General features: G+C 48.6%; 11 protein-coding genes across 11 annotated transcripts; 6 read left to right on the forward strand and 5 right to left on the reverse strand.

Moving 5' to 3' along the window:
* Window positions 1-137: 137 nt before the first annotated feature.
* VFPPC_06264 (arylsulfotransferase protein) lies at window positions 138-1,756 on the forward strand (the record flags this gene model as incomplete). Its single annotated transcript, XM_018285322.1, has 2 exons — window positions 138-1,001; window positions 1,079-1,756. 2 exons carry the CDS (start codon window positions 138-140, stop codon window positions 1,754-1,756), a joined length of 1,542 nt encoding a protein of 513 aa, XP_018142406.1.
* Window positions 1,757-2,541: 785 nt separating this feature from the next.
* On the forward strand, window positions 2,542-3,976 carry VFPPC_06265 (monocarboxylate transporter; the record flags this gene model as incomplete). The annotated part of the gene is made up of 2 exons (XM_018285323.1): window positions 2,542-3,547; window positions 3,597-3,976. 2 exons carry the CDS (start codon window positions 2,542-2,544, stop codon window positions 3,974-3,976), a joined length of 1,386 nt encoding a protein of 461 aa, XP_018142407.1.
* A 445-nt stretch (window positions 3,977-4,421) lies between these two features.
* On the reverse strand, window positions 4,422-5,169 carry VFPPC_13993 (ser-Thr-rich glycosyl-phosphatidyl-inositol-anchored membrane family domain-containing protein; the record flags this gene model as incomplete). The annotated part of the gene is made up of 3 exons (XM_018291764.1): window positions 4,422-4,543; window positions 4,611-4,901; window positions 4,974-5,169. The coding sequence occupies 3 exons, from the start codon at window positions 5,167-5,169 to the stop codon at window positions 4,422-4,424; spliced, it is 609 nt and encodes a 202-aa protein (XP_018142408.1).
* An 833-nt stretch (window positions 5,170-6,002) lies between these two features.
* Window positions 6,003-7,199, reverse strand: VFPPC_06266 (hypothetical protein; the record flags this gene model as incomplete). Its single annotated transcript, XM_018285324.1, has 1 exon — window positions 6,003-7,199. The coding sequence occupies one exon, from the start codon at window positions 7,197-7,199 to the stop codon at window positions 6,003-6,005; it is 1,197 nt and encodes a 398-aa protein (XP_018142409.1).
* A 1,261-nt stretch (window positions 7,200-8,460) lies between these two features.
* On the reverse strand, window positions 8,461-9,572 carry VFPPC_06267 (microtubule associated protein; the record flags this gene model as incomplete). The annotated part of the gene is made up of 3 exons (XM_018285325.1): window positions 8,461-8,655; window positions 8,706-8,999; window positions 9,051-9,572. 3 exons carry the CDS (start codon window positions 9,570-9,572, stop codon window positions 8,461-8,463), a joined length of 1,011 nt encoding a protein of 336 aa, XP_018142410.1.
* A 1,278-nt stretch (window positions 9,573-10,850) lies between these two features.
* On the forward strand, window positions 10,851-11,609 carry VFPPC_06268 (protein kinase-like protein; the record flags this gene model as incomplete). The annotated part of the gene is made up of 1 exon (XM_018285326.1): window positions 10,851-11,609. The coding sequence occupies one exon, from the start codon at window positions 10,851-10,853 to the stop codon at window positions 11,607-11,609; it is 759 nt and encodes a 252-aa protein (XP_018142411.1).
* Window positions 11,610-13,781: 2,172 nt separating this feature from the next.
* VFPPC_13994 (hypothetical protein) lies at window positions 13,782-14,360 on the forward strand (the record flags this gene model as incomplete). The annotated part of the gene is made up of 1 exon (XM_018291765.2): window positions 13,782-14,360. The coding sequence occupies one exon, from the start codon at window positions 13,782-13,784 to the stop codon at window positions 14,358-14,360; it is 579 nt and encodes a 192-aa protein (XP_018142412.2).
* A 453-nt stretch (window positions 14,361-14,813) lies between these two features.
* Window positions 14,814-15,695, reverse strand: VFPPC_13995 (hypothetical protein; the record flags this gene model as incomplete). The annotated part of the gene is made up of 1 exon (XM_018291766.1): window positions 14,814-15,695. One exon carries the CDS (start codon window positions 15,693-15,695, stop codon window positions 14,814-14,816), a length of 882 nt encoding a protein of 293 aa, XP_018142413.1.
* Window positions 15,696-17,996: 2,301 nt separating this feature from the next.
* On the forward strand, window positions 17,997-18,694 carry VFPPC_06269 (extracellular serine-rich protein; the record flags this gene model as incomplete). Its single annotated transcript, XM_018285327.1, has 2 exons — window positions 17,997-18,257; window positions 18,311-18,694. The coding sequence occupies 2 exons, from the start codon at window positions 17,997-17,999 to the stop codon at window positions 18,692-18,694; spliced, it is 645 nt and encodes a 214-aa protein (XP_018142414.1).
* Window positions 18,695-18,888: 194 nt separating this feature from the next.
* Window positions 18,889-21,144, reverse strand: VFPPC_06270 (alcohol oxidase; the record flags this gene model as incomplete). The annotated part of the gene is made up of 9 exons (XM_018285328.1): window positions 18,889-19,021; window positions 19,070-19,454; window positions 19,505-19,651; window positions 19,705-19,834; window positions 19,885-20,364; window positions 20,421-20,534; window positions 20,588-20,682; window positions 20,730-20,925; window positions 20,992-21,144. 9 exons carry the CDS (start codon window positions 21,142-21,144, stop codon window positions 18,889-18,891), a joined length of 1,833 nt encoding a protein of 610 aa, XP_018142415.1.
* A 1,332-nt stretch (window positions 21,145-22,476) lies between these two features.
* Window positions 22,477-26,370, forward strand: VFPPC_06271 (splicing factor 3B subunit 3; the record flags this gene model as incomplete). The annotated part of the gene is made up of 4 exons (XM_018285329.1): window positions 22,477-22,720; window positions 22,813-24,877; window positions 25,001-26,294; window positions 26,344-26,370. The coding sequence occupies 4 exons, from the start codon at window positions 22,477-22,479 to the stop codon at window positions 26,368-26,370; spliced, it is 3,630 nt and encodes a 1,209-aa protein (XP_018142416.1).
* Between the last annotated feature and the right edge of the window lie 1,253 nt (window positions 26,371-27,623).

Genomic DNA, 27,623 nt, shown 5'->3' on the forward strand with positions numbered 1-27,623 from the left:
AAATGTCAAAACTCTGTGAGACACACGTTCCTCAGCTGCCTCCCCCTTTACCGCCTCGTTGGCCTTACATAGTCTTCATAATAAGACAGACTTTCGCCCTATCGAACGTTCACCCGTACTTGTCTCGCCCATCTACGATGAGGCTGTTTATGTTAGGCTTCGCAGTCTCCTATATTCTGCCATGCCTCGTCCGTGGCCAAGGGAGCGAGAACCAATCGCACAATTCTTGGCCCATCCAGTCCTTCAAGTCCAGCAGCGCCCGCCCGCCCAGCCTCCTCGTCGAAAAGACGGGCAAAACCGAGTCCGGACTACTTTCCTTCTCACCATTCGGGTGGAAGTGTCAAGAATGTAGCTCCTTCGTCATAATCTCGGATGAAAATGAACTAATTTGGCAATCGGCATTGGGGACGTTTTCCTCATTCAACCCTCAAACTCTGTATGGCAATCAAGTCCTCGTTTACTGGACTGGCACTATTCTCCCACGACCCTGGGGTATGGGCATTGGGCAGATTGAGATACTGGACAGCACATATAACAACATTTACACGGTTTCCATTTCTGGGAAAGAGCAGAATCTTGTGCCAGCGGCTGGGTTAGACGCAAGCAAGCTTCCATCGTTTATTGACATACATGAGGGTACCATCACTCCTGAGAACACTATACTAGTAACGGCCTATAATACCACAGAGTACGACTTGACGGCGTTTGGCGGGCCGGCAGATGGATGGATGCACGATTGCGTGTTGTACGAATTGGACATCAAGACGAATAGGGTGCTTCATCGGTGGAGCGCATTGGAGCATATTGATGCGTATGCGGTGCCGTATGGTGATTTGAAGTATCCGCTCGGGGATATGGGGAGGAATAGGACGCACCCGTATGACTTTACGCATATCAACTCTGTTGATAAGTTTCGCGATGGGTCGTATTTGATCTCGTCGAGGCATACGTGTGCTGTGTATCGTGTTGCAGCGGATGGCACGATACTTTGGGTACTGCAAGTAAGTAAATGACTACCTCTCATGAAGAGGAAATACATTCATTGCCACGTTTAAGAGTTGACTAATGATAATGGTAGGGGCAAGGTGGCAAAAGCAGCTTTGTTCACAGGCCCGGCGTGTCCTTTTGTTTCCAGCACGACGCACGCATCTACAGAGACTCTGGTACAATCATCACCATATCACTGTTCAACAACGACAACGACTTTGGGACGCCTCCCCGAGTATCCACAGCGCTCTTCATAACTCTGGATACAGTTCAGATGACAGCCGTTGTGGAGAGGGAGCTGACAGACCCTACGGAGAGTCTCTTCAGTCCGGCCATGGGCAATGTGCAGCCATTGCCACACGGTAACAGCCTTGTCGGTTACGGATTTCTTCCATACCTGAAAGAATATGATGCGGCGGGCAATGTCGTCATGAGAGTTCAATGGGGCTACATCAATGCGGCATCGGCGTATCGAGCTTCTAGAACTAAGTGGATTGGCAAGCCTACGACTCCGCCGGCGGTGTATGCGTGCTACGACGGGAGGAATACGCAGGTTTTTATGAGTTGGAATGGGTCGACGGAGCACAAATCTTGGAGCGTGATGGCCGGCGATGAACCGTGGCGGATGGCGAAGCGTAAGAGGGTACCGTCTTCTGGCTTTGAGACTATGTGTGAAGTTATCGGTGGGCTTCGATATGTGCAAGTTGAACCGGAGGGGGATAACGTGTCGCCTGTCAATTCAAGTATTGTCAAGGTCGTCAATTGCTAAGAAATGGAAACAGAGTCATCAACCTGGAATACTTTCGAAGACGGAATGTCACTAGGCTAAGCTTACAGGTCGTTAGGAATGCATCGGAGCCTTCTGAACGCGATGCCGACGAGTGTGCTTTTGGGCATTTATTCTTTGAACCTGCTGCGATATCGTGATTGTTGGAACGGCGCAGTTGGCAGACTAATGAGTTCTGGTGGTGGTGATCTGTTGTGTTACGGACGAGTTATCAACTTATCACGGACACCACAGCTTTCGGACAAACGCACTTGACCGGCTCTTGAGGCAAAGGATAGCTAACTGCATGATTACGGTCAATGTCCAAAAATCTAGCCACACAAATTCCCGGGACTTCCCGACCGCAAGTTCATGTCGCACAAGAAAACCCCAAGCAACAACATCGCACAGAAGCCTCACAACAGCCATCGCGTGTTTCGCACAACGCACCAACGTGAAAATAAAACTGGAGACCATCCCAATATATTAATCTTCAGGCCAACGAGAGTCAACGAATATCTGCCGGGATTTCTCTCCGGCACATCGGCACTGGCCGTCGTGTGCGGGCGCGGCGCTAAGCTATATTAACATTGACCTCGACTCCAATTCAACTCTCGGCCTTTTTCGCGTCTTTGTTAAATCCGATCCACCGACTTCGCTATACACAACGTCATAAACCCATGTCCATCAATTTGTCATGCCTTCAAGTCCAATATAAACATGGCACAATGCATCCCGTATCTCTTGTAGGTTATTCATCTCAGCGCCGCTATTGAGCTGAAATCACGATGGCGACAGTCGACAAACCATCGACTGATGGCTCACCAATGGACTCCGACCGCTCCGACAGCGCTCTCTCATCAATAGTACCAAATGGCACCGCTGGACGGCCTCATGACGAAGAAAAGTCTGTCGATTCGGGCGCATCTCCAAATGCATCTGCGGGAGGACCTCCGACAGTTTCACCGCCGCCAAATGGAGGATACTGGGCTTGGATGCAAGTTGCTGCTGGTTTCTGCATCTTCTTCAACACCTGGGGCGTTCTAAACACGTTTGGCATCTTCCAAACCTACTATGAGGATGGATCATTGTTTCACGAGTCCTCCTCTAACATCTCATGGATCGGATCTATCCAAGCCTACTGCGTGCTGGTGACGGGCCTCATCTCCGGACCAATATACGATCGGGGTTACCTCCGTGCTCTGGTTTTCACCGGCACTATCCTACTGGTCCTCGGTTTCATGATGCTAAGCATATGCAACACATTTTGGCAAGTTCTCCTCGCGCAGGGTTTCTGCGTGGGCATCGGCGCAGGCTGTCTGTTTGTCCCGTCGCTGGCGATCCTTCCGACGTATTTCAACACGAGAATTGGACTCGCCGTGGGAATAGCAGCATCTGGGTCGTCGCTTGGCGGTGTCATTTACCCGATTATATTCTACAAGCTCATCGACCGGATTGGCTTTGGCTGGACCGTCAGGACTATTGGCTTCATCGCATTGGCTACGCAAATGGTGCCGCTAGTCTTTGCCAAGATGCGAGTGAAGCCGGCTAAGGCGAGAGCCATATTGGACTGGTCGGCGTTTACGGACTGGCCCTATGTTTTCTTCGTGGTGAGCACCTTGATTGGTTTTATTGGCCTCTACGTCATGTTGTTCTACATTTCGTATTTTGGGGCCGCCACGGGCATTACTTCGCCGGAAATGTCGTTTTACTTGGTTCCCATCTTGAATGCTGCGTCCATGTTTGGCAGAACTTTGCCAAACGCCATCTCCGACAAAACTGGTCCTTTTAATCGTGAGTACTTTTCTCAGTTGTTTCTTCCAAGCATGCTAATGCACTGCAGTTTTTGGCCCAGCCGCCATCATCTGTGGCATCCTCACCCTTTGTCTACTGGCTGTTAAGAGCCTTGCCGGCATCATCGTAATCGCCGTTTTGTATGGATTCTTTTCGGGAGTTTTCATCGCCATACCGGGAGTTTGCTTTGTCAAACTGACCCAAGATAAGAGTAAGCTGGGCACCCGCATTGGCATGGGATTCACTACATTTGGGTTTGGCGTACTGGCTGGGGGACCGGGAGGTGGTAGTATCTTGGGAACCAACTCGTCAGATATGCATTGGGACTCTGTATGGATATATGGAGGATGCACTGCGATGTGTTCCGGTGTCTTGCTTATTGTACTTAGAATGTGGCTTGCGAAAGGGAAGCTTGCCGTGAAAATATGAGGTGTTGGGCACGTTTATGCTCATAAAGAGAGAAAAATATGAGCCAACGGGAGAGTGGAACTCTTAGAGCCGTAGGTAGGCTGTGTATATTCGTAGGAATACTCTTGGAATTAGATTTATTATCAGTACATAAGAAGCTGCTGGCCTGGCCGTTGCAACCTTGTCAATGAACACCAACTGGGCCATCCCAACCTGGTTGCCTCTCTAAATTTCGACTAGGCAATACTGTTATTAGTCTCTTGGTATAAAGTGCTTGCTATAATGCGATATCAATGTTCTACCCATTAACAATTAGCTCGTGGTTGGCCCAGTTTCCCTCAGTGCCAGCCTCTACTCCCCCGATACAGTCAGTTTTGCCATACCACCTTCTCATCAGCTACATCGTACTGATGCATTTTAACACAAGTTATGCCGAAACCTATTCGTAGAGCAACGATCGAAAATCTCATCCAAGGTACGCGACAGCGGCGATTGCGCCCGCGACAATCGCAAATGGTGTAGGGCGAGCACCCCCATTGGGGACAGTTGTAGAAGACTGAGCAGAGGAGCTAGCAGCACTTGTCGCGGCTACAAGTTGTGTTAGTATACCAGGCCGTTTCGGGACAATTCCACCAAGTCTCCATGAAATGCTTACAGGTTGTGACAGAGGCAGCGCTGGTGATTGTAGAGCTGCCAGTAGTGCTGACGGCTGAGCTGACTGTAGTCGTAGCGGTACTCGCAGAGCTGGATGCCTCGCTAGTCTTGTCGCTGGCCGTAGAAGAGGACTTAGCATCTGTCGTCAGTCCTGGTCCAGTGCCCGTATATTCGAAGGGACTGCTGTAGTTGACATCCTTGGGGTCGCCGTTGTTATCGGAGATCTTGAAACTGTAAGACCCGGAGGGCAGATCCGACGGGGTAAATGTGAAGGAGCCGTCCTTGGCATTCTCTGTTCAACGAAATCTGTTAACCACCGTCTGCTGGACTAGTCGAGTCTTCTTCAATTGTGGTCGGGGCATACTGGTCAAAGTCTTGACATCCTTCTTTTGGTCCTTCGGGCCGTTCTGGAGGACTATCGTGCAACCATTGGCGCAGTTGTCGAATTTGAGAGTAAACTCCTTGTTCTCGACGACTTCAAATTTGGTGTTTAAAAAGTTGGGCCTCACTGCCACGGCAAGGGCTACCAGTGCCGAGATGGATGCGAATGAGTATTTCATTTTGTTGTGTATCCTGTAGCAGAGAGCAAATACAACACTGCGGGAACTGAGGTGAAGAAATAAACAATTATAGTCGCTAAAAGTCTCGTTAACGATGTTTAGTTCAATTTAAATATAGCCGTTCATTACGGGTATTGCCAGAAGTGGTAAGTAGTTACAGCTCGTGGTTTCTGAGCAAGCTTATGACTCTGTGCTAACTAGCTGGTAAAGATACTGGGGACATGACGAGATTCTCAAAGAGAGCATAGCAAGAAGATGAGGCTCAACTTTTTTGTTTAGGACTAAAAGGGAAGTCCCCGAACCACAACCAACGAAGGTTTTGCTGCTTGGCATGGCGCTAGGAAGCAATTTAACCTCGGTCGCTTCCATATTTGTCAATGGCCTTGCTTGAGCTGAAGTTGTACGCGCATTGGGAGAGGGGCTAATTTCCGTTGATTCCTTCAGCATGACATTGTGCAAGCAGGGTCTTTGCCACCAGGGTGGCTTGGGTTCGTGGTTTGTTGTCGAAGTTGGCATTACCAGCAGAATGTACTTGGTGGAATCCTCGAGATTGCCGATTCAAGTTGTGTCAACTCAACAACACCATAGCCGTGATTGTCCCCATGAGCGGATTAGACCGGTTGAGCACTTTTGAAGAGTGTAACTCATTGTTATTCATTCCTTGTTTTAAGGAAACACGTTCTTCCGCCTTGCGATGGCCTTCGCCACGGTGTGGCAGAGTCTCAACTAACATAACCTGATGGTTCGAGAAACCACGCTGGAATGACTACGCCATACACCATCGACCGTCTCATTCAAGGCACTGCCATCGACCCAATCAACATCGGCAACTCTCACCATGATATGTCCCTTATATGCTCCGACGAGTGACCGAGAGCCTCATCCAACGCCCGTAGCCTGACCCTAGCAGCCTTGGTTTCCAGAAACTCGATAGAGAGATCCACCACTCTTCCGCACGTACATCCAAGTTGACCAAACCCACACGGGCGTTTCTTCGACGTCGCGAGGCTCTCATCAAGGCTTTCCTCCACCATGGTCCGCGCCTCTGCGAAGGATGCCATGAACCCTGTGTCCCATAGACCCTCGTTTCTGCCTAACCGTCGCAGCAAAGCTATTGCTCTGTGACTCTGGGCTGATTCCCGGTGAATTGCAACCATTTGCAGTGGCTCACATACTGACGGACCGTACGAGAATCCGCCCAAAATAGGATTCTGCAAAGACATGCCGTCTGTAGTTGAGTCTGCCGTCTTCTCTGCAAGCTTCAGAACTTCTTCATAGATTGGATTGAGCGCAATCTGGCAACACCAATCCTTTTCCGCACACAGACCAAGCGCTTTTTCGAACCAGGTTAGCCAAATTCTGACTACAAAGTCTGGTATTAGTTCATGCTCGTTGGGCTGCTGAGATCGTCTCAGCTCTCTGTACTTGGCCCTCCACATGGTTACTGCTTGGGCATGTAGACCATACGAATCTTGAATGGGGCGAATCTCATGCTTTGCGTCGCTATTTTGTAGCGCTAGCCTATGGAACTCTGTCATGGCGCTTATCAAGGTCTGCATCTCCACGTAGGCATCCATCGTGGACTGGAAGGGTCTACTGGATGGCAAACGGACTTGCGCCGGGTCATTCCAGTCTCTAATGCAACCTCGCCACATTATTTGGGCCTCCAGCCGACTCATGAGTCTTACGAAGGCGCTCTTGTTCGTTAACAAAGGCCCTGGTTGAGTGTCTCGTCTTGTGCCGCCATCTTCCCAGAACTTCCACTGGTAAAACAGATGCAGAGCGGAGCGCGCATGAAGCATGATCTCGTCGGTAGCACCAGACAATACAGCAATACTGGTGAAGAGAATGCTACAAATTAGAAAGACGTCTCGATATGTATGGTGAGGAACTCCGTGACTCAGGATGGAGGCAATGTCTCTGAGTGCGGCATTGTAGTGCGTCAGCGCAAAGGTATAGTGGTCATATCTTGTCTTTTTGTATGATGCCGCGTGTTCTGGAATACGTGATATAAGATGCATTGATGCCATTGCAAGGCTTGCATGTCGAATGGCTGGGTATGCAAGACTTGCACGGGGTACATCTTCAGACCAGAATTCTTGGTCCAACGTGCTGGCCACTTGCGGAATGGTGGAATGACAAAATACATGAAACATTTCCCTTTCTCTCGGTGAAGACCCAGTATCTTGCAGCGTGGGCGGAAACTGAAGCCGGCAAACACCAGATGTGGACTGAGTTGTCGACTGGTGGCTTGGCTGGTAGGCATAGCCTCTGCAAGTGCGTTTACCTAGCGCACAATTCCGACAGATCGGTTTAGATTCGTCACATTTTAGATGCCGTGCTCTATGTTCCCGGACGAGAGAAGTTTAGACGACGCACCGCGACAATCTGGAAGTAGAGACAGCGTTGGTTGACATTTACATACCGGCAAGTGGAACATCCCGTCCTAACTTTGTGAGCCCACTTCTTCCGTGGGAACTTCCGTGTCAAGACATGAGACGTTATTTGTGCGGTTTGGTTGTTCTGCGGCGGAGGCATTTGCGAAAATTTGTTACATCGGGCGCGGCTTGGTGACTGACGACGGGCTACGGCACCGTGTTCATTGTCTATACTAGCAGAGAAGGTAGACAATAAACCGAGGAAAGGGAATAGCTTGGTCCGTCAGCTAGTTAGTGCATAAGCTTCTTGGGAACAAAAGACGGAGTTGAGGGTGAGCGTGTTTGGCTCTGGAATTAACCCCAACTGGACCTGCGGGCGGAGAAGACGGACTGTCTTAGCTCACCGATTCATATGCTGACAGCGTCGGTGATACCATCCTGGCCTTTCTGGGGTTAGTGTATGCATCAAGCGAAGGTTGGTTGGACAAGCATTGTTTTTGCCCTCATGCAGGCAAATGCTTTTGAAGTTGGTGAGTTTGTTCTCCGCGCACCAAAGCCGTAAATAAGCGACCTCAATTGGGAGACTCATTTCGACTCATGTAATATTATCTGCAACATGTGACAGAAGTTCTATTACATGATCTCGATAAATAAAATGCCGAGCAAATCACCCAGGCCTCTGTGGGTGGGTTGCCTTCGTGTCGACTATTCAATCAGAATGAAGTGATGGGCGCGGCTTCTCAATTGCTGACTATTCGAAAACTGATATTAAATTCTAGAATGCAATGCTTTCCTACCGGGTTTCTACGCTCTGGCTGCATCACTTGTTGCGTGGCATTACAGCAGCTCTAGTGAGTTTCGTAACCTCCATCCTCAATCGCCCGCTTCTTATCAACCCTGGTCGATGTACCGATTAGAGATCGCTCAATACAGACTGAGCCTCATCATGAACAAATCTATCTCTATCGCTCGTGGGATTCCAACGAGCACAGTCCCCTAGCCGATCGGCAGTAAGACCAGCCCGACCCGGACTCTTGAACCCTGCTTCAAGCTGGCGCTGGTACGATACATTTCGAAGTCTCTCTGCTTCTGCGGGTGTAAGGTGAAGCTAGGGAGACATTAATCACATGAGTCAAAGATGATCCAGAGCGCACTCACGTATACTTCAATGCCAATGGCATGCAGAACAAGTGCAAGCCATAGACCCATGCCAAAGGTCAAATTCAACGCCGCGGCGATATTCTCTTCTGATCCTTCAACCAAATCTGCCCTCACGGGTGCCGTATTGTTCAGTAAATGACACTCAGGATACGTGCTAACGAGTGCCTCGGTTGTATTATAAAAGGTCGCTAGTTCGTCACACGGCAGCGCCTTGTAGTATGGACTTCTTGAAGTGGAAATAACACTGGCTGAAAGGCCCATGATGATTCTGCACGTAATGATACAAGCACTCTGACTGCTGTTAGCCCCGAGATGACAAAAGTGAAGAGCAGGCAAACTTACGTAAAACCATGCGCGCAGCATCCAGGCACGATGCTGCTCGAGCTGCAACTTCTTGATGTTGTAGTAAGCAATGGCCAGCGAAACAAGAAACATGATGCTGATAACACCAACGGCCACTTGTATGTCAATGCCACCCCCAAAAGCGACTCGAGCAATCATGAAAACGCCTATCGTGCCGAGTAAGCTGAGTAGTAAGATGATGTATCCATTGACACGGTGGAATAAAATAGCTTTGTATCTGATTATTGGGGTAAATTGGAAGCAAACCAAGACTGCAGCCGGGATGATGGTGTATAGATGCAATCGAATGCCGATCCTGTACACATCTTTAGTGTTGTAGCGCCAGCATTCACCTGGGCCAGCACGAGTCGCTCCGTTTCCGGATGGACCACAGAATACTCCATCATAGTTGAGGAACATGATCCTGGCCAGGGAGAAGCCCATCATAGCGCCGGCAAATATGAGCCATAGCACAAAGTTGTAGCCTTTTTTAAACCCGATGGGGTTGTATAATTTGCGCATTGTGGCAACGAAACCATTTCGTGGAGGCTTTGAAGGCATCCGCATTCTGAGCAATGGAGGAGTGAGATTCTAGAAGGAATGTTATTATACCTGTCGAAGAGGGAATTGGGTGAAGACATGGGATACGGCTATTACTTTGTGCTACGGCATCATTCCTTATTTATACTCTGTCTCTACCCAAAGTCTTTTGATCACGTATCTGTGTCGTATTGCACCAATCACTCACGTCTACGACGTACGCAGTTGTCCCAATGAAATACCATACTTGTCACGCTCTTTAATCACCGGGCTGTGAATGCGAGTGCGAGTTGAGCTGCATTCTGCGATGGCAAGTGTGGCTGCATGTACTTCAAAACGCCAAGCAAGATGCACTTCCAATGCCGCTCTTTGTTTCGTCAACCCTGCCCTGCACTCCATCATCAATTACGGTTGCATGTTAGTTTATCTGGACGTGCAGTCGCATCTACAGCCAGGATAGTTGATGGGCCGCGTGGGTGGCAACGTAATGAAACTGGGACTGATGATCAGCTTAACGTTTCGCGCATATGAGCGCGCCAAATGCAGCCCAAAACATCTTAGCGTCTGCCACTTCCGTCAAGGCTTAAAATTGTCTATTCATCGTTCCGCCATCCGAAGTTAGCTAGCATTGAGGCGTTGTAAGTACCTAGCTGTTGGCTTTCCTTTTTCCGTAGGCACTCAGCAGTGCGACACGAATTACGAGCAGCCAGGGACCAAGTTTACAAAGACCTGGCGCAGTGCCAAGAGTAGATGACATGAACACCAGGGTAGCACGGCTTTTGTCTCACTTTGGAGAGTTGGCTCAAGGGGAAGAGGAACTCGTCTATGAAGTCAGGGATGGCTGGGCAGTTTAGGTACTTTCTTGTACTGTCTTGGAGTCAAGCTATACCCCTACGCCACGCAATTGGGACAACTACAGCAATTCGGCAATATTAAAATGCTTACGTCCTTATGGTTGTCTACAGGTTTAAACCAGATTCCACCCAAATTGTGGACTGCGTGGCTATATATGCCTTTTACAAATGTTAAAGTTGATGGATCGACAAACAGGTACGACATGGTTGATGCCTCAACTGGAACATGCAAAATATAGCAGCGAGGCTAGATGACCAATGCTGAGGCTGACAGAGATGTTCCACGTGGTCTCAGTACGACTCTCCCACAAAAAGACATCGATCATGAGACAACAGACAAACCAACCGCACACCGAATTTAATGCAAGAATCCGAGCACGCAAATCTCAACACCCCCAGACTGGCTATGAATAAGCCCGTGACAAAAAGTTCGATCCTGGAGGACGGCTGCGAAGGTACTACCTTTGAGAGGAAGTACTACCATTCCGGCATGTCCTACATCAAAAGAAGTCTTCGGAGGGAGGAGTTCAAAGAAGGTTACTACGGCATATATGTCCCTCGGCTCAGTAAAGAAAGGCTCCAGAATGAGGCCGCGTGCTTGCGCTTCATTAGCCGCGCGACCAGCATACCGGTGCCAAGGGTTTTCGCTGATTTCGAGGACGCCGGGGCATACTATCTTATCACCGAATTCATCGATGGTGTTTCAATGAGCGAGCTGTCAGAGGAAGATAAGGTCCCCGTACGCAAAGAGCTCGAAAAGTACCTGCATATCCTCCACAATCTCAAATCCAACGTCGTCGGGGGACCATCCGGCCTCGTCGTCGCTCCTCGTCCAGTGATGGAAAATACCGACCAGGATCTTTGGGTATTGCAACCATCCGAGACAGACGAGTTTGTATTCTGCCACAATGACCTCTCTGAGTACAATATCATTGTGGATCCGAAAGAACTCACAATCCGCGCCATTATAGACTGGGAATACGCAGGTTACTATCCAGAGTTCTTTGAAGCCCCGATTTATACGCGACATGGGCCGAACGCTCAAGTTACCAATGATGACGGGTTGGTCTCGCGTATGCTTGAGTTTTTACGTACTCGGGAACTAAAAGCTCCTATTCTCGCCAAAGAATCAGCGAACATGAGCAACAACACGAACAGGCAATAATGATCGGCAAGCACGACCGAAGGTTATTGTATTCTGTTGCTCTGAACATGTGAAGGCTGAGGATGACCATGTTGGGGAGAGGGCCGATGGAGAGAGTTGCCGGGTGGGTTTTGGCATGTTTGGATCTTTCACGTCATATGAATGCTTTATATTCCCCCGTTTGACAAAACCTCCTGCCATGATATTGTTGTGCCAGATACTGCTCTTGCATGTCGGTGTTGTCTATTGCAAAAGCTCGGACACAAGCCCCGAGTCGAGGTTCCCCTGCGAAGTCGACGCGAAGGGCAAACTACAGGCTGTCAATGGCGCAACATGCAAGCTGATATTGTCAAGTTGATGTCCACATACCCATGGGTGACAAGGTGATGTGATGTTGTGATCCCATGCAATGGCAGCCTAATGGCACGAGGCTTAAATTAAATTGGGGCGCCTAAAATAGAAGTCTATGTATAGTCTTTATTTATCTCCTATATATCGCATTTCAGTCTACAGATGGAAAGTCTTTCTTGCAGAATCGTTACTGGTTCGTGAACGCAAGAAGTTGATTCAAGAGAATATAAGCTTTTCTCAGTTGTTTATGTATAAAATAGTCTCCTTAATCCAAGCACCACTATCTACCCTCCCCACCATCAGGTAGCTTTCTTAAAACGCCCATAGCATCCGGTCTTCTAATTTCAGGAAATGGTCTCATTAGACTAGTTGGGCAAAGACATATAGTAAGGTTTGGTACTTACGCCCACGAAAGCGTTCAAATACGTGCGGCTATTAGCCTCAAAGAAATCAGGGATTGGTTTCCAATCAGGCTAAAATCGAGTCAAATTGCGTTTAGTAACGAAGAAACCATCGTTTGGCTATCAAGTATACTTACAGGGCATTCGACGTCGAATTCGAAAGGTTGGAGCATACGGCCCTCCTTACATTGATTGGCTTTCTTCACGTTAGGCCAGCATACGAAAGACGCATATTCCCCCTGAATTGCTCTGTCGGCAATTGTGCAAGGCATTTTGTCACCTCCAGCGTGGACACCAGACCAGAGCCTTACGTCCCTTGGCACCATTTCTGATGGGTGAGCCGTAACAAGCCCTAGAAGGGTTGCAAACATAACCGTAGAGAGCTTCATATTTGATATAAGCAGAATAGGCAGCTAGTAAAGAATTTGATCCTTCAAGATGTTAATAGAAGTCGACAGTAGAATAGTATTACAAAGGCGTACTTATGACTTCAGTTAAATACTCTACACTTCCCTTACCAGTTTTATCTTACTAACATTAGGCATTACATAACCTCATCAAATTACAAAGGAGAGGCTACGTTGCAATACGGCTCCAGAGCTTGGGGGCGGAGACTATGGAGATGAGGAGGGTCTTCATGCGCCGCATTTGGGAATGCATGAAGGCCAAGTCGGTGAGAGTATTGCTGACGACTACACCAATGGCACCACCAAATCAGGTCAATTGCATACAGATCATTGTCATCTGGCTGTAGAAGTGAACGAAAATGGCACTACTAGGCATGATAAGCCAGCCTATGCGAAATTATTGCAATTCTAAATCGTATGATTCAACGGATACAAAACTAACCAGTGTAAAGGTGGACCAAAATCCTACCTGTATTTGCGCCAACATGGCTCATATACGAACCTGAAGTTACATTGACAGAAATAGTATGTGATATGGGCAGTGACGAATACATCCAGTTCACGAATCGGCCGCTACGTTGCGCCAGCGCCTGCGCCAGAGAACGAGCAGCCGCCAGATAAGTTCATCAACAGCGAATGGAGCCGCGTTGATGTCAATACGAGTGTCATCACACATTGCACAACTCGCCCAAGGGCAAAGGCTTCCTGGCTCTACAAAACCGAATATAATTCCAAGCAAGCGGAATGGCGGGTTAGTCACCTTTAATTTGATCTATTAGCATAACAAATAACAACGAATGGCCAGCCTCCTAAACTTAAGAGCGTATCTAGTAGTAAGTAAACCAGGCAGATGAGAGATCGGAAATGAGGGGGCGAGAAGATGGAGCGGCCACGCGGCGTGAGAGGAGAATCTGGTAACTTGCATGAATACATCAGACTGCTGAGGAACTATATGGCCGGGAATATATCAATAGAGATGAGTTCATGCGGGGTGCTGCGGATCATCGTTCGTAATCTTTCCACAATGCCGTCTAATGTGGTGGTTAGAGCATGAATGTGCAAAGGGCTTTCAATGCCAATTTTGGACTTTCACCTTTACAGCCAAGTACTCTGGGGAGTATCTCGACACGCCGATTATTGACTTTGGTAAATGCCTTGGGGAAGGCGTACCAGCTGTCAATTGGAATTACACTGGTGGGGAGGGCCATCACGAGATTACGCATAAGTCGAAGTTTGCCCTTGCCAGTCTGATTGGAAAGTCAAGGAAGTGGGATGCCTTGGCCGCAAAGTATTACTCGGTACAGGATGAAAATGGAAAGGCTATCACCGAGACTCCCCCTGGAGGTGCCCGCGGCGTTGGCATCCAGTTCCCCCCGGATTCAATCAATGTCATCCCCAACGTCAAGGCTTCAGTAAAGGATAGTGACGCTACATTCCCGATTTACGACGGAAATACCGTGCACACTGCGCTGGTTACACTGGAATGGAGATCCAAGAGCCGGCAAAAGAGGGATGAGTCTGAGAAAGGAGATATCAAAGCCCGTCAAGAGGAGGAGCTTTTATTCGGTGGATTAAATCCCGATGATATTGAGCTGAGGATGTATATATCTTGAGCAATACCTTCGATAGGCTTGGACCCTCGAATATAACTAGTTACGGTCACCGGGACTAACTAGTTAAGAAGCACGAGAGATGGGCTCGCACTCTTCCCTCTAACGGTAGGCTACGAGACGGGTTCTGCTAAGGAGAGTTGGGAAGGAAGATTACGTGTGGAAATTGGGGGCATGTTAAAAGATGTTTCTAGCTACAGATGGGGTAAATGGTGAACTTACAATCGAATTAAACCAACCTAGGTCTAATAAATGAGTTCCTGGTATAAGGTCGAGGCTAGGTGCTTATTTGTATTATTGTAACTCGTACTATTCGGTGACCAAATTCGTAGACACTTATGTATCCCATTCTTAGCACCTTACATTCAAGAACAGAACTCCAAGACATGGGAAACGACATGAAGCCATATTAGATTATTAGACCAGAAGTTTGTCAAGCATGGGAATCATACTTAATTATAGGCCCAAGCTCAACAGAACAGATAGACATAGAAGCAACGTCGAAACCACATATACTCCCGCTCCACCCTCCTTGTCCTTCGCATTACCATCATCCGTGCCGTTTTTACCTCCCTCGCTTCCCCCAGCGCTACCTCCATCATCACTCACGCCCCCTCCAATATCCTTGGGGGCTTCATCAATCGCTTTCTGACATGGCGCAAAGTCTTTCGTATTATAATGCGTCAGGTTATGCGTGATGCATGCCGCCATACTCTCCCACACCTTTGCCCGACACGCATTCGTCTTTGCGTCCCTATTAACATCGATGTACGGACAAAGCAACCTCTCGCCGTCCATCTCCGGTGCCGACCCCCTCACCGTTCCCTGGTACAGTGGACACGCGGCCGTAAAGTCGACATCCTTGCCGGAGCCATCGCTAACCGTGGTGAAGCCCATGGTCCCGTTGAGGAACGTCCTACTCTCTGAGGACCTAAGGCGTCCGTTCCGTGTGCATGTGATGATACTCAAGGTCCAGTTCATGGTGTAGTGACCCGGTGCGAGTGTATTCGACGCGCCAGCCGATGACGATGACCACCACATGTTGTGGACAACATCAGAGGGCACATCACCACGAATTGAAACGCTGCTTTGCGCGTCCGGTCTCCCGTTGGTGTTGTTGGGGGATCTTATCTCCCATGAAAAGTACGGCCTCCATGTGAGAAATGGGTCGGCATTTTGTATCGCAAAGACGACAGGGAAGTCTTTAGCGATGTTGTAGGTCCCGTTTTGGGGGAAGACGAGGTCGATTTCGACGTTGACGGGGTATTTGGCTGCCGCCAGCGCGAGTTGCGCACCCGCGAGAGCGAGAGCAACCGCCACAGACAGTACAGACTTCATTTCTGACAAGGCATTTGCGGTAGATTGCTGTTTAGGCCTAGTTTAACAGGAGAAGGGGGATTAAATTGTTTTATAATTTAGCAGCAAAGGCTGTCTGTGCTCAGCTGAATCAACCATTGCCAATTCGGCTAGCTTAAGCTTAACTGACTAGCTTATCGTGGGTCAAGTTGCCAGCCTACTCGAAAGCTGAGACTGATCGACAACTAAGTTAGACACTAAATTGGGTCGTCTGGGTATGACCGTCTGAGGTAGGAGTTTCCGTTGTGGAGGCTCGCTCTGGGGAAGACTAATGGGCTTGCTACATATCAAATCGCAGTCTATTTTACGGTGAATCAAAGTCGAACATTGATGCTTCATTATATCCGTTGACAGTGTTACCCACGATTACTGTCGGGTGGCAAAAGGGATATTTCGAAGTCCGCCTGTTCATTGTAGTTGGCCTTGTCGTGGAGCACTGGCGAAAGGTTCAATGAAGTGACGAGGCTTGATCCTGGACTAAAAAGTTGTCTCAAATTGATAACTTCCCGCTGAAACGTCATAATGCTGAGACGGGGACAGGTTGATACTGGAAATAAACTCAGTTTTCCCTTCGTTACATTCGTACAAGAGACCGCGTCTGTTTTACCGGGCCTCTGTTTCCACAGATAGCCGTCACATCGTTCTGCGGAAACCAGACGGAAATGGGGCATTTTCAATCGCGTGATCTCGCACAAAGGGTGACTTGGCGGCGAGCAAAGTCAACATGCCACTTTGTCTTTGACCACCCCTAGTAGACGTTAGCTGGTCCAGGAATTTTCCGGCTGCGAGATAGTGTAAAGAACTCAACGATGGAAGGTCCTCCCAAACAATTCGCTATGAACTGTGCGTGAAAATGGAAAAGATCCACTGCATAACCTATAAGGGACTGGGTCTCGCTGAATTGGCAACCTCTGTGCAATTTTTCCATCTTTTGGTTGTGTTGGCTGGAATGAACGATAAACTCGAACGCCGTGATAGAAACTCGGAAGTGGCGGCCGAGTGATATAGCCGAATCAACGGCATCCCAATCCAAGCTGGACTTTAATACCATCTCAACCGAGGTATGTCGATGCAGGTTCCGTAGGCTTCGTTGAGCCAACGTCTGAAACAGGCATCGTATCGAGGATTCGATTCGAGAAGATGTGCTCAGGTGCTCAGTACAAGCACCGAAGTGTGTCACAACCCTCTCAACCACTGTTTCGCTCGACAACATTTGCACCCGCAAGGGTGTTCGCCAGCAATATGTGTAGCTCTCGGACAGGTTGCACGATATTGATACCCAGTGGCCACAGTTGGCTGCAAAGACTAGAGGGAGGAATCCTTTGATAACCTTGTAGACAAAAAGATGTTTGTTCTCACCAGACACTTTCCTTGCTGTAAGCCATGCCTCAAGCCTTCGCTTTCCTTTGTCCGAAAAGGGAACCATCAACAGAACGATGTGCCAAGACGTAGAAAATTCTGACCAGTATCATTCATTGACATGAGACATTTCATACTAATCAGCCAAGTTGCCTTGGCCGAGGATGCTCCTGCCTAGGATGCAGTCATTGACCATGGAGGGAGAGTACTCCCAGAGCAACCAAACCCGCAGCAAACCTATGTGCTTATAACAGACTCAACTGTACCTCGCCCCAGCCTTATTTCCGAAGTCCCATAATTCGTTCGCCAAGCAATGTCGGCAGTTCGGCACACGATTTCTGATAATCGAGAAACAAAACTGGGTGAGATCTTAGCCCAGCGTGGCGGCTCAGCCACCACGCCGCAAGGTTACGGTTCCCAGTTAGAGTTAGCTCCCCGTCTGAAGCCGTTGTAAATGTGTCGGTCGGCAGCATGAAATACACCGCTCGGCATATCTTCGTGCCACTGGGCAATAAAAGCCATGTTTTCAACCACGACATGGGTTGGGGTTGGGCGGCGCATCAACTGTCCGACTGCATCGTGTTCAGCCTTAATTGATGCTTTTGACCCCTTTAGCCCTATGGCTTGTGGGCACCTCGCATGCATATGGGGAGAGGTATTTGGAATTTGTTCAATTTTGGCTGGTGTTGTCCGACGGCGGTGATGGCTTCATGGTTTCAGAGCGCCTGGTAGTCAGTGGCTGATAAATCCAACTAACGACGGCCTCCGGCTTGCGTCAGCTATGCGAGTTCAGGGTGTATAAAGATCTGTGAGATGTCGAGGTTCTAATTTGGAAGTTTTGGATAATAGTCACTGGCATTTGGGGTCAGCGGCCAAGTAATATTGATACGTACCAATCTGTCTTTACTCTATTGAATCATTACCATGTATACTACACACCTGGGGGCTGCCTTACTGGCACTCGCAGCGAGTACGAACGCAGCAACCATTCGAGTCGACGTCGGTAACAATGGTGCATTTGCCTTCTCTCCCGATACTATCAAGGCGAGCGTCGGGGATACACTGGACTTTCATTTCCACCCAATCAACCACAGTGTTGTGATGGGTGACTTTAGCAATCCATGTGCCCCTGCCAAGACGGGTGGCTTCTTCTCTGGGTTCATGCCAGTTTCATCTGGAGAAGCTGTACGTCAGAGGGATAATACATACCGAGGTCAATCACACTAACCAACTCATAGACCGACTCTTTCCAAGTTAAAGTCAATTCGACAGACCCAATCTTCTTCTACTGTGCGCAGACTGTTCTCGAGCACTGCAAGAACGGCATGTCTGGTGTAGTCAATCCGTCGTCCTCGCAGACACTCAGCGCCTACAAGAGCGCAGCAAAATCTGTCAGCACAGCAAGCCACCCCGCCAATGTGTTTGGAGGAGATCTAGTTTCATCCGGATCTTCGTCTGCTTCAGCTAGCCCTAGCCCAACTAACAGCGGAGGAGGAGGAGGCGGCGGCGGCGGTGCTTATGGAGGAGGTGGTGGAAGTGGTGGTGCTGCTGCGGATGTGAGAGCTCCGGCCGGTGTGGTTGCGGCTTTTGCGCTGGGAATGGCTGCGTTTCTGGTCGGGTAATGGATGTGCTACGGGCTGTACAACCAAGTTTATCAACGAAGGCTACTGTTGGCGGTGTATTGTGGTATCGTAGATAATGGCTACTATGAGTCTGGGGAATCAATTCCAAGTCACAACGTAACATGGACACATTTTAGTGATGTAGAAGAAGAGTAATTGGGTCAATTATGCATGTTGATTGGATATGACTGTCATCACTTGCAATCTTCCAGAATGAGCTGTGCAGCTTTCAGTGCCACAGCATAAAGTGCCGACATAGTATGAGACGTGATCTGGAAAGGCAGGATCCCAGCATCCACAACCCGTAGGTTCTTAGTTCCATAGACACTATAAGCAATCAGTATGTCATTCTTACCGTGGTCAGTCACCACTTACCGCAGTCGAGAATCCACCACTCCTCCCAGCTGTCTCGGCATCATGGCCGTAGTTCCTATCCAGTGACTCGCTCCACCGCTTGACCGTTTGAGCCATGCAAGATACTCTGCATCTGTGCCATTAGGTCCGATTTTGGGGTCGTAGTACGCGTCTTCAACGTAACCAGCAAAGGGTTTACTTGTCCAGAGTTCTCGGGAAGCCCGTGCGATAGCAAGGGCTACTTGTTGATCAAAAGGATCTGTGAGAAGGCGAGGCATGATGACGGGAAATTCGAAGGGGTCAGTGGAATGTATGTGCACATGGCCTCTTGATAGTGGCATTACTGGCCAGAAGATGCCATTGAAGACGGTCGGATATGTCTCGGCGATGAATTCTGCGACGGGCACTTCGGCGTGTAAGTGCAATTATCTCATGGAGATGGGCTGAATGACTTACATCGTGATTTGACGATTAGTTGTATTGTAACATTCAGAATTTGCTCTGCCCCTTCAATGTTGACTGCCGCTCCAGCATCGACAAGAGATTTGGCGCGAGAAGCCAGACTTGCCGTGGAGACCAGAGAGTCAGCAATGGAGGATGCAGCTGGGGATGAAAAGGTCAGTATATGCGGCGCCGTCGGTTCCGAACTACTTAACTTGTTGTCCAAATCTGGTCAATATTGACTAGGGAGATTTCAGGGCCGAATATATTTAGCCCATCAACCATGGAGGTGTCATTGTGGTACTTTTTTGACATGAGCGCTGACGTCCCAGATCCAGGTTGATCCTAACACAGTCATCAGTTCTATCGTTTCGTAAACAAGGACACACACGTACGTTGAGGTTTGCACCAACTCCGGGCAGATCCACAAGTTGCTTGACTTTTGCTGCGGACAAGACGCTGTGTTTACCAACTCCAGATCGTTCCAAGATTGGTGCCGATGCCAGTGTACCAGCCGCAAGGATCACGGATTTGCGTGCTCTGACACTATAAATCACTCCCTTGCCTTTGGTGTGACTGGAGGCGAAGGTGACCCCTGTTGCTTTGAGGTGCTTATCGAATGTCACTTTTGTCACTGTATGGTTAGCAAGTACAGTCAAGCTTTGTCTCTGTTGACTTGGTGCCCAAAGCAGAGCGTCCGCTGCTGATGATCGTATGTTTTTGCCTCTCACCAGATCGTACCAGAGTGTCCAGGAGGTGGATGCAGAGACAACTGAAGTGCGATTAGACAAGTCATTTCCAATCTTGAGGCCTGAGAATGCGAGCGGTAGGCCCTCCTTGTATATTTGTACGGCTTTGGGGATACGCATAGGTGTCTAAATGGGTCAATTGATCTGATCTGAGTATTGGCGGTGCCGATGTGGACGCTTACGGAGAAGGATGTATTGACTTGACCGTGGTAGCCATGTACATCCGGGTCGTAGCCTGCGCCTTGTGCAATTTGAGCGTCTGTTGGCGGAATGTTTCGTTCAATTGCTGTCATATACTTTGAATCCGTCAGCAATCAGTTTGTTCTGAAGTCGGATCGACGGCTCGTACTGGCTCGAGACTATCCCAATTCCAACCAGGGTTGCCAAGGGTCTCCAATTTATCAATTTCAGCTTTGGTCGGCCTATACCAGACCATCCCGTTTACTACGAATATCAGCATAGCACTAGCTGTTATTTTCTGAGAGACTCACTCGAAGTTGACCCGCCGATACAAGCCCCAGCGTCAATGGTAGAGTTCAGCTTTTTACCAGCATCGTCATACCTGGGGTAGTTCCAATTACAGTAAACAGCAGGATACGGTCGGCCACCGGCGTCCCAAACCGCAGGATTCCATGAGCCGTCTGGCCCAGCCTCTACTATGAGGACTGAATGGCCTTGCCCACTAAGCTTTGGTCATGTTCGTGTTAGCGGATAGTTCCAAATTGCGAATTCCAGAAACGAAAGGCCCATTACTTTGTTTCCAACGGTCAGTCCGGAAAGGCCGGCACCGACAATCACAAAGTCGAATGCCTTGTCTGCTGCCAGCGCGGGGTTGTCTGAGACGAGGGTTGCTCCCGCGACTGAAGCCAATGTCGCGATGGCATACGAGAAGACTGGCGACAACATTATATCCAAAAGTTCGCAATCAAGTCAACGGACAAAAAGACTACTTTTGAACCTTCCAATACAAAACGAGACACGAAGGACAAAGAAACAGAGTTGAGCATGCATTTCAATTGCTGACGAAAATCCTCATGCGAGAATGCGACATAGTCGCATCAGGCCAATCATGACACCGAAACTTTATTACCCCCATCCAAATTCATGCAGGGATAATCGAGACTAAGTGATCTGTCTTGCCCAAACCCTGGCATGGATGGTAAGCTTGATTTTATGCGAGCATTGTGTGCGGTGGCTCTGCTGTTCATAATTACGTACAATACCTGGAATCGGCACCGTAGGCTCAATGCATATCTAGAACCCTGCGCAGTCATTGGATTGGTTGGTAATTGATTACACCGGCGGTTAATCAAAAAAGTACACCATCATTTGAAATCGCTAGTCGATTGTGCTTAACTCAAAAAATTTTGGGTCGGAGATATTATCAATGTGCCATCGTGTGGTGTTTGGATGGGTTTCACAAGATTGTTACGAGCTGTCGTCCGTTCCGTTACACCACAGGACCAAAGGGTTTAGCCAATAATCGCGTTTCTAGTAACCATTGCGGCAGATTGTATTGACTATATTGGTATCGTCTGAAGCAGGAACATGGTTAAAACGAGCGCTGCTCCTAGTTCCCGACCGATAATGCAAAATACATTTGGCGGTTTGAAAGGCTAATGCTGCTCATCTACACACGCATACCCTATGCTTGATCGCACACCGAGGTATATTATTGCAAGCTCTTACGAATGAGGTGCCAGCCCTTTACAAACTTGTTCTAGGCATTCCTAAGATGTATCGAAATTGGTACGGAGGAAATGGTGAATGATTGCAAGTTGCTACCTTGCAATCATTCCTTGTAAACCAATTGAACTACTGTTACTTCGCTATAGAATTTGACGACTCTCTTTGACCATGATCCACACTTGGGATCAACGACGAGCTGATTTAAACAAACAAACAGAAAAAATAGGATTAAAAAAAAAAAAAATGATAGAGACAGCCTACTTAAGTAGTCGTCATTTTCCCCGCCAGTCAACATGTAACAATTGCTGTAGACGAGCTTTCGCCCTCTGCAGCCCGACTGTGGTCGATCACGTGCATTTCAGGCAGACAACGTCAGGTCGAGTCTCGAGTCCTTTGTTTCCTCAAGCACCAACATTTACCTTGGCAAATCCGACATTTGCAAACCCAAACGGCTTTGAGTTATTTACAATCTATTGAGCGCGCGCGATCTGTCTCATAGATCTGACCATAGAGTAAGACGCACCACACAGGTGGCCGGAGCAAGGCACCATGGCTACCACCTCCAACATGTTCCTTTACTCGCTCACTATTCAGCCGCCAACTAACGTCACTTTGGCCATAGTTGGCCAATTCTCTGGAACCAAAGAACAGCAGATCGTTGTGGCTTCTGGCTCGCGGCTGGTCATCTATCGTCCACATGCAATTTCGGGCTCAGTCACAAAGATATTGTCGCAAGATGTGTTTGGTATCATTAGATCCATTGCTGCCTTCCGCCTCGCTGGGGGCTCAAAAGGTTAGTCGTGTCCTCACAGTAGTCATACTGGAGCTTCCACAATCACCCTCTTATGTTTCATCTGCCAAGTACTAATTCTATTTTGTTAATAGATTATATAATCCTGGCTACTGATTCTGGCCGGATTGCCATCGTTGAGTATACACCATCGAACAATTGCTTCTCTCGTGTCCATCTTGAAACCTTTGGAAAGTCTGGCGTTCGCCGCGTTATACCAGGTCAATATCTTGCTGCAGATCCAAAAGGACGGGCGTGTCTAATTGCTTCTATCGAAAAGAACAAGCTAGTCTACGTCCTCAATCGTAACGCCGAGGCGGACGTAACTGTATCGTCACCACTTGAGGCACATAGGCATGGAGTTCTTGTCTTCTCGCTTATCGCCCTCGATGTTGGCTACGCGAACCCGGTATTTGCGGCACTAGAGGCGGATTACGCTGAGCTAGAACAAGATGAATCAGCACATGTGGAAATCCAACTCGTGTATTACGAATTAGATCTTGGATTGAATCACGTCGTCCGCAAGTGGTCCGGAGTAGTGGACTCGACATCCTCTTTGCTTTTCCAAGTTCCTGGCGGAAACGACGGTCCTAGTGGCGTACTAGTTTGCGGAGAGGAGAATATCACATTCAGGCATTCAAACCAGGAAGCTCTCCGCATTCCGATCCCAAGACGCAGAGGACCGATGGAGGATCCACAAAGAAAGCGTACTATTGTATCAGGAGTAATGCATAAGCTCAAGGGCAGTGCTATTGCATTTTTCTTCTTGCTCCAGAGCGACGATGGAGATTTATTCAAGGTAACGCTAGAAATGGCGGAGCATACTGATGGAAACCTAACTGGCGAAGTCACCCGTCTCAAGATCAAGTATTTTGATACGATTCCCGTTTCAAATAGTATTTGTATACTAAAAAGTGGCTTCCTCTTTGCAGCAAGCGAATTTGGTAACTACCACTATTACCAGTTTGAAAATCTTGGCGACGACGACGAAGAGACAGAATTCATCAGTGATGATTTTCCTACTGACCCAAAGGCATCCTATCAACCAGTCTACTTCTCCCCGCGACCACTAGAAAATTTGACTCTGGTCGAGACTGTCACTTCTTTAGCTCCGCTGATGGATTGCAAAGTAGCAACAGCCCCCGGGAAGGCCAACCCGCAAATTTACACGGTCTGTGGCAATGGTGCAAGGAGCACATTTCGAATGCTGAAGCATGGTGTGGAAGTGAACGAGCTTGTTGCTTCGGAGCTGCCTGGGACCCCTTCGGCAGTCTGGACCACTAGGCTTGCTAACACTGATGACTACGACGCATACATCATACTTACCTTCTTACACGATACTATGGTTTTAAGCGTCGGAGAAACAGTGACTCAAGTAACTGATTCCGGATTTCTTACAGCCGTGGCGACACTTGCAGTTCAGCAGATCGGCAACAATAGTCTCATCCAAGTCTACGCAAAAGGGATCCGCCATATACAAGGTGGGCTTATTACCGAGTGGCCCGCCCCCCAGCATCGTACCATTGTTGCCGCCGCCACGAATGAACGGCAAGTCGCCGTTGCTCTCAGCTCAGGTGAAGTCGTTTACTTTGAGGTCGATGAAGACGGCTCTCTCGCTGAGTTTGACGAGAGAAAAGAAATAGGCAGTGTTACGTCTCTCGGTTTAGGACCCGTGCCTGAAGGTCGCCTTAGAAGCTCCTTTCTTGCTGTTGGGTGTGATGACTGTACGGTTCGAATACTAAGCTTAGAGCCGGACTCAACACTCGAAAGCAAGTCTGTACAGGCTCTAACTGCAGCACCATCGTCGCTTTGCATTTTATATATGGAGGACTCTTCTTCGGGAGGCTCTACGCTATATCTGCACATTGGTCTGAATTCTGGCGTGTACTTGAGAACTGTGCTGGATGAAGTCACAGGCGACTTGAGTGATACACGGCTCAGATTCCTCGGCCTAAAACCCGTGAAACTCTCTCCGGTCATTCTTCGAGGTCAAAAGTGTGTCTTGGCACTTAGCACCACCTCGTGGATAGCACAAGTCGATCCAATTATGGGTGGCTTTCTAGTCACGCCTCTGTCGTATCATGAGCTGGAGTGGGCGTGGAACTTCACAAGCAAACAATGTGAGGAGGGTATAGTTGGGATTCACATGAATTATCTTTAGTAAGTGTCTCCTCTTACCTCAAGCCCTCCCTGCCAGTTTTTATACTCACCAGGCGAGCTCTACTTGAGTGCTGGCCTGTCATTGCATCTAGACTACTAAGTTACTAACCGTGAACTTCACAGCATATTCTCCCTCGACAACCTACGGGATACGTTCATCCAAAAAGCCATTCCTCTTTCATACACCCCGAGACAGCTGCTACAACATCCAGGTCAGGCTTACTTTTACACCATAGAATCCGAAAACGATACACTTGATCCGTCACTTCGCGAACAGTTGCTGGCCGATGCGAATATCACAAATGGCGACGCCGAAGCTGCACGGCTCTCGTTGCAACATTTTGGCCTCCCAAAGGGCCAGGGCAGATGGGCGTCTTGCATTAGTGTCATTGACCCAACTGTAGGGACTGCAGAGGTTCTCAACACAGTTCACTTTGAAGGGAATGAAGCGGCCGTCAGTGCAGCGGCAGTATCTTTCACAAGTCAAGATGATGAGAGCTTCTTAGTTGTTGGAACAGGAAAAGACATGACCGTCAATCCCAGGCAGTCGTCGGAGGGATACATACATGTCTATCGTTTTCTCGACGATGGTAAAAATTTAGAATTCATCCACAAAACCAAGGTTGAAGAGCCACCGACGGCACTCCACTCTTTCAATGGTCGGCTGCTTGCTGGAATCGGAAAAATGCTCAGGATATATGATCTGGGTATGAGACAGCTGCTTCGGAAGGCCCAAGCCGACATTGCACCGCAACTTATTGTCTCCTTGCAATCTCAGGGGTTTCGAATCGTCATCGGGGACGTACAACATGGTGTGACCATGGCAGTGTACCACCCCCTCTCAAACCAACTTCTGCCGTTTGCCGAAGATACAATTGCGCGGTGGACGACATGCACAGCCATGATAGACTACGAATCTGTTGCTGGCGGCGACAAGTTTGGCAATATTTGGATCGTCCGATGCCCTGAGAAAGCCAGCACCCAGGCCGATGAGCCCGCCGCGAATGTGCAACTTACCAACGAACGAAGCTATCTACATGGTGCTAGCCACCGGCTTCAACTAATGTCGCACGTTTTCGTCCAAGATATACCCACTAGCATTTGCAAGACAAGCCTAGTTGTTGGCGGCCAGGATGTTCTGTTGTGGACCGGTCTGCACGGAACTATCGGCGTGCTCATTCCCTTGGCCACACGGGAAACTGCGGACTTCTTCCAGACGTTGGAGATGCACATGCGCAATGAAGACCCGCCGCTTGCTGGGCGTGACCATCTTATGTACCGCGGGTATTATGCACCTGTTAAAGGTGTCATAGACGGCGATTTATGCGAGCGGTTTGCGCTTCTACCTCGCGAGAAGAAGGAGATGATTGCTGACGAGCTGGACCGTTCTGTCCGGGAGGTGGAGCGTAGGATATCGGTAAGTTTAACTCCCAAGACTTGTTGGTAAATGCTAACAGTTGTGATAGGACGTCCGAATTCGGTCTGCCTTTTGAGAATCGATTGGGTCTTTCTGGATGAGGTGGATGCACTCGACTCGGCACAGATTAGTTACGATTCCGATTCAGTTGGAATGACCTTATTACGATTTATTCCTTGGACAAGGCCTTTTTTGGTTGTAGAGATAAATCGTCGCGTGTATCTCGAGTATTTGGGTTTTGTCTTTGGGTTTTGGAGTACGAGGATACTAAGACAGGCTTCATCAACACATGTTGGACACCAATATGAAGATACATGGCTGGAGGTACTTCCCGATGTATGAACGCGACTCCGCCCTTGCGACGCAAGAGAAATCGCCAAACAACAGAACCTCATATACAGTGTTTGGAGGAGGATCCTGCCCCAGTCATGCAGCTACTGAGCCTTAAGACTGTTCAATCCCTTTGCAGCGACATCGTAATGTCTTTAAAATATCTCATGACCGACTTATCCAGGACGTGTTTGCTTGTCACTTCACTGCCTTCCAAGCACCTGTTGCAACTGAGATTGTGCGCATCGTTGAGAGGTTCGAACCAGTTACTGACAGTCACTTCGTCAAAGAAACACCTGGAATATCCACATTGAAAAGATCATCCGCAAATACCGCATTTTTACCATCCACTTCGACCAGGGCAGCAGTATCAATAGTTTCGAAGGCGAGAATATACTTTTTGAAAGTTCGACCAATTAATTCCGTTTGATGGCGGCAAAGGCAATTCGAAAACGTCTAGCCCTGCTCGGAACCCAATTGTGTTGTCCGACTAACATTACATCTGGTCAGCTGAAATGTTACGCAACATGCGAACCAACAAGGCGGAAATAGTAATTTCGACTCTAACCCTGTCTCATGTGCCCAAGTACGGGTCGCAAACATACAATTTGTTTCAGAGAATGGGCCTGGAAGTATCCCGGGAGCATAAGATTCCGCATGAATGAACCAGGAACCCAAGCTGGATTCCAGCTGAGTCATTCCTGCTGTTGGATATCCATTTGCCTTCAGGGCCATTGTATTTGGTGCAAGGGGTATTGCCGGGAAGCTTTGGGCGACTAACAGGATGAACAGCCGCAAACAGCAATAGCCTATTCATTGCGATCATGTCGTATGATATTCTTGAACATACTATTGCCGTTCTAGTTCCAAGTGACAGGCTCTGTGACTTATGCTTAGCAAAAGACGCCTCATTATGCGGACTTACTTTAAGAGCTACACGGCAATGCCTATTCAATCTTTACTTCATCTACGCCAACGTAAATACACACTTCAAGGTAT

The sequence above is a fragment of the Pochonia chlamydosporia genome, chromosome 5, assembly GCF_001653235.2.
Source record: "Pochonia chlamydosporia 170 chromosome 5, whole genome shotgun sequence".
In the NCBI taxonomy this organism is placed as follows: domain Eukaryota; kingdom Fungi; phylum Ascomycota; class Sordariomycetes; order Hypocreales; family Clavicipitaceae; genus Pochonia; species Pochonia chlamydosporia.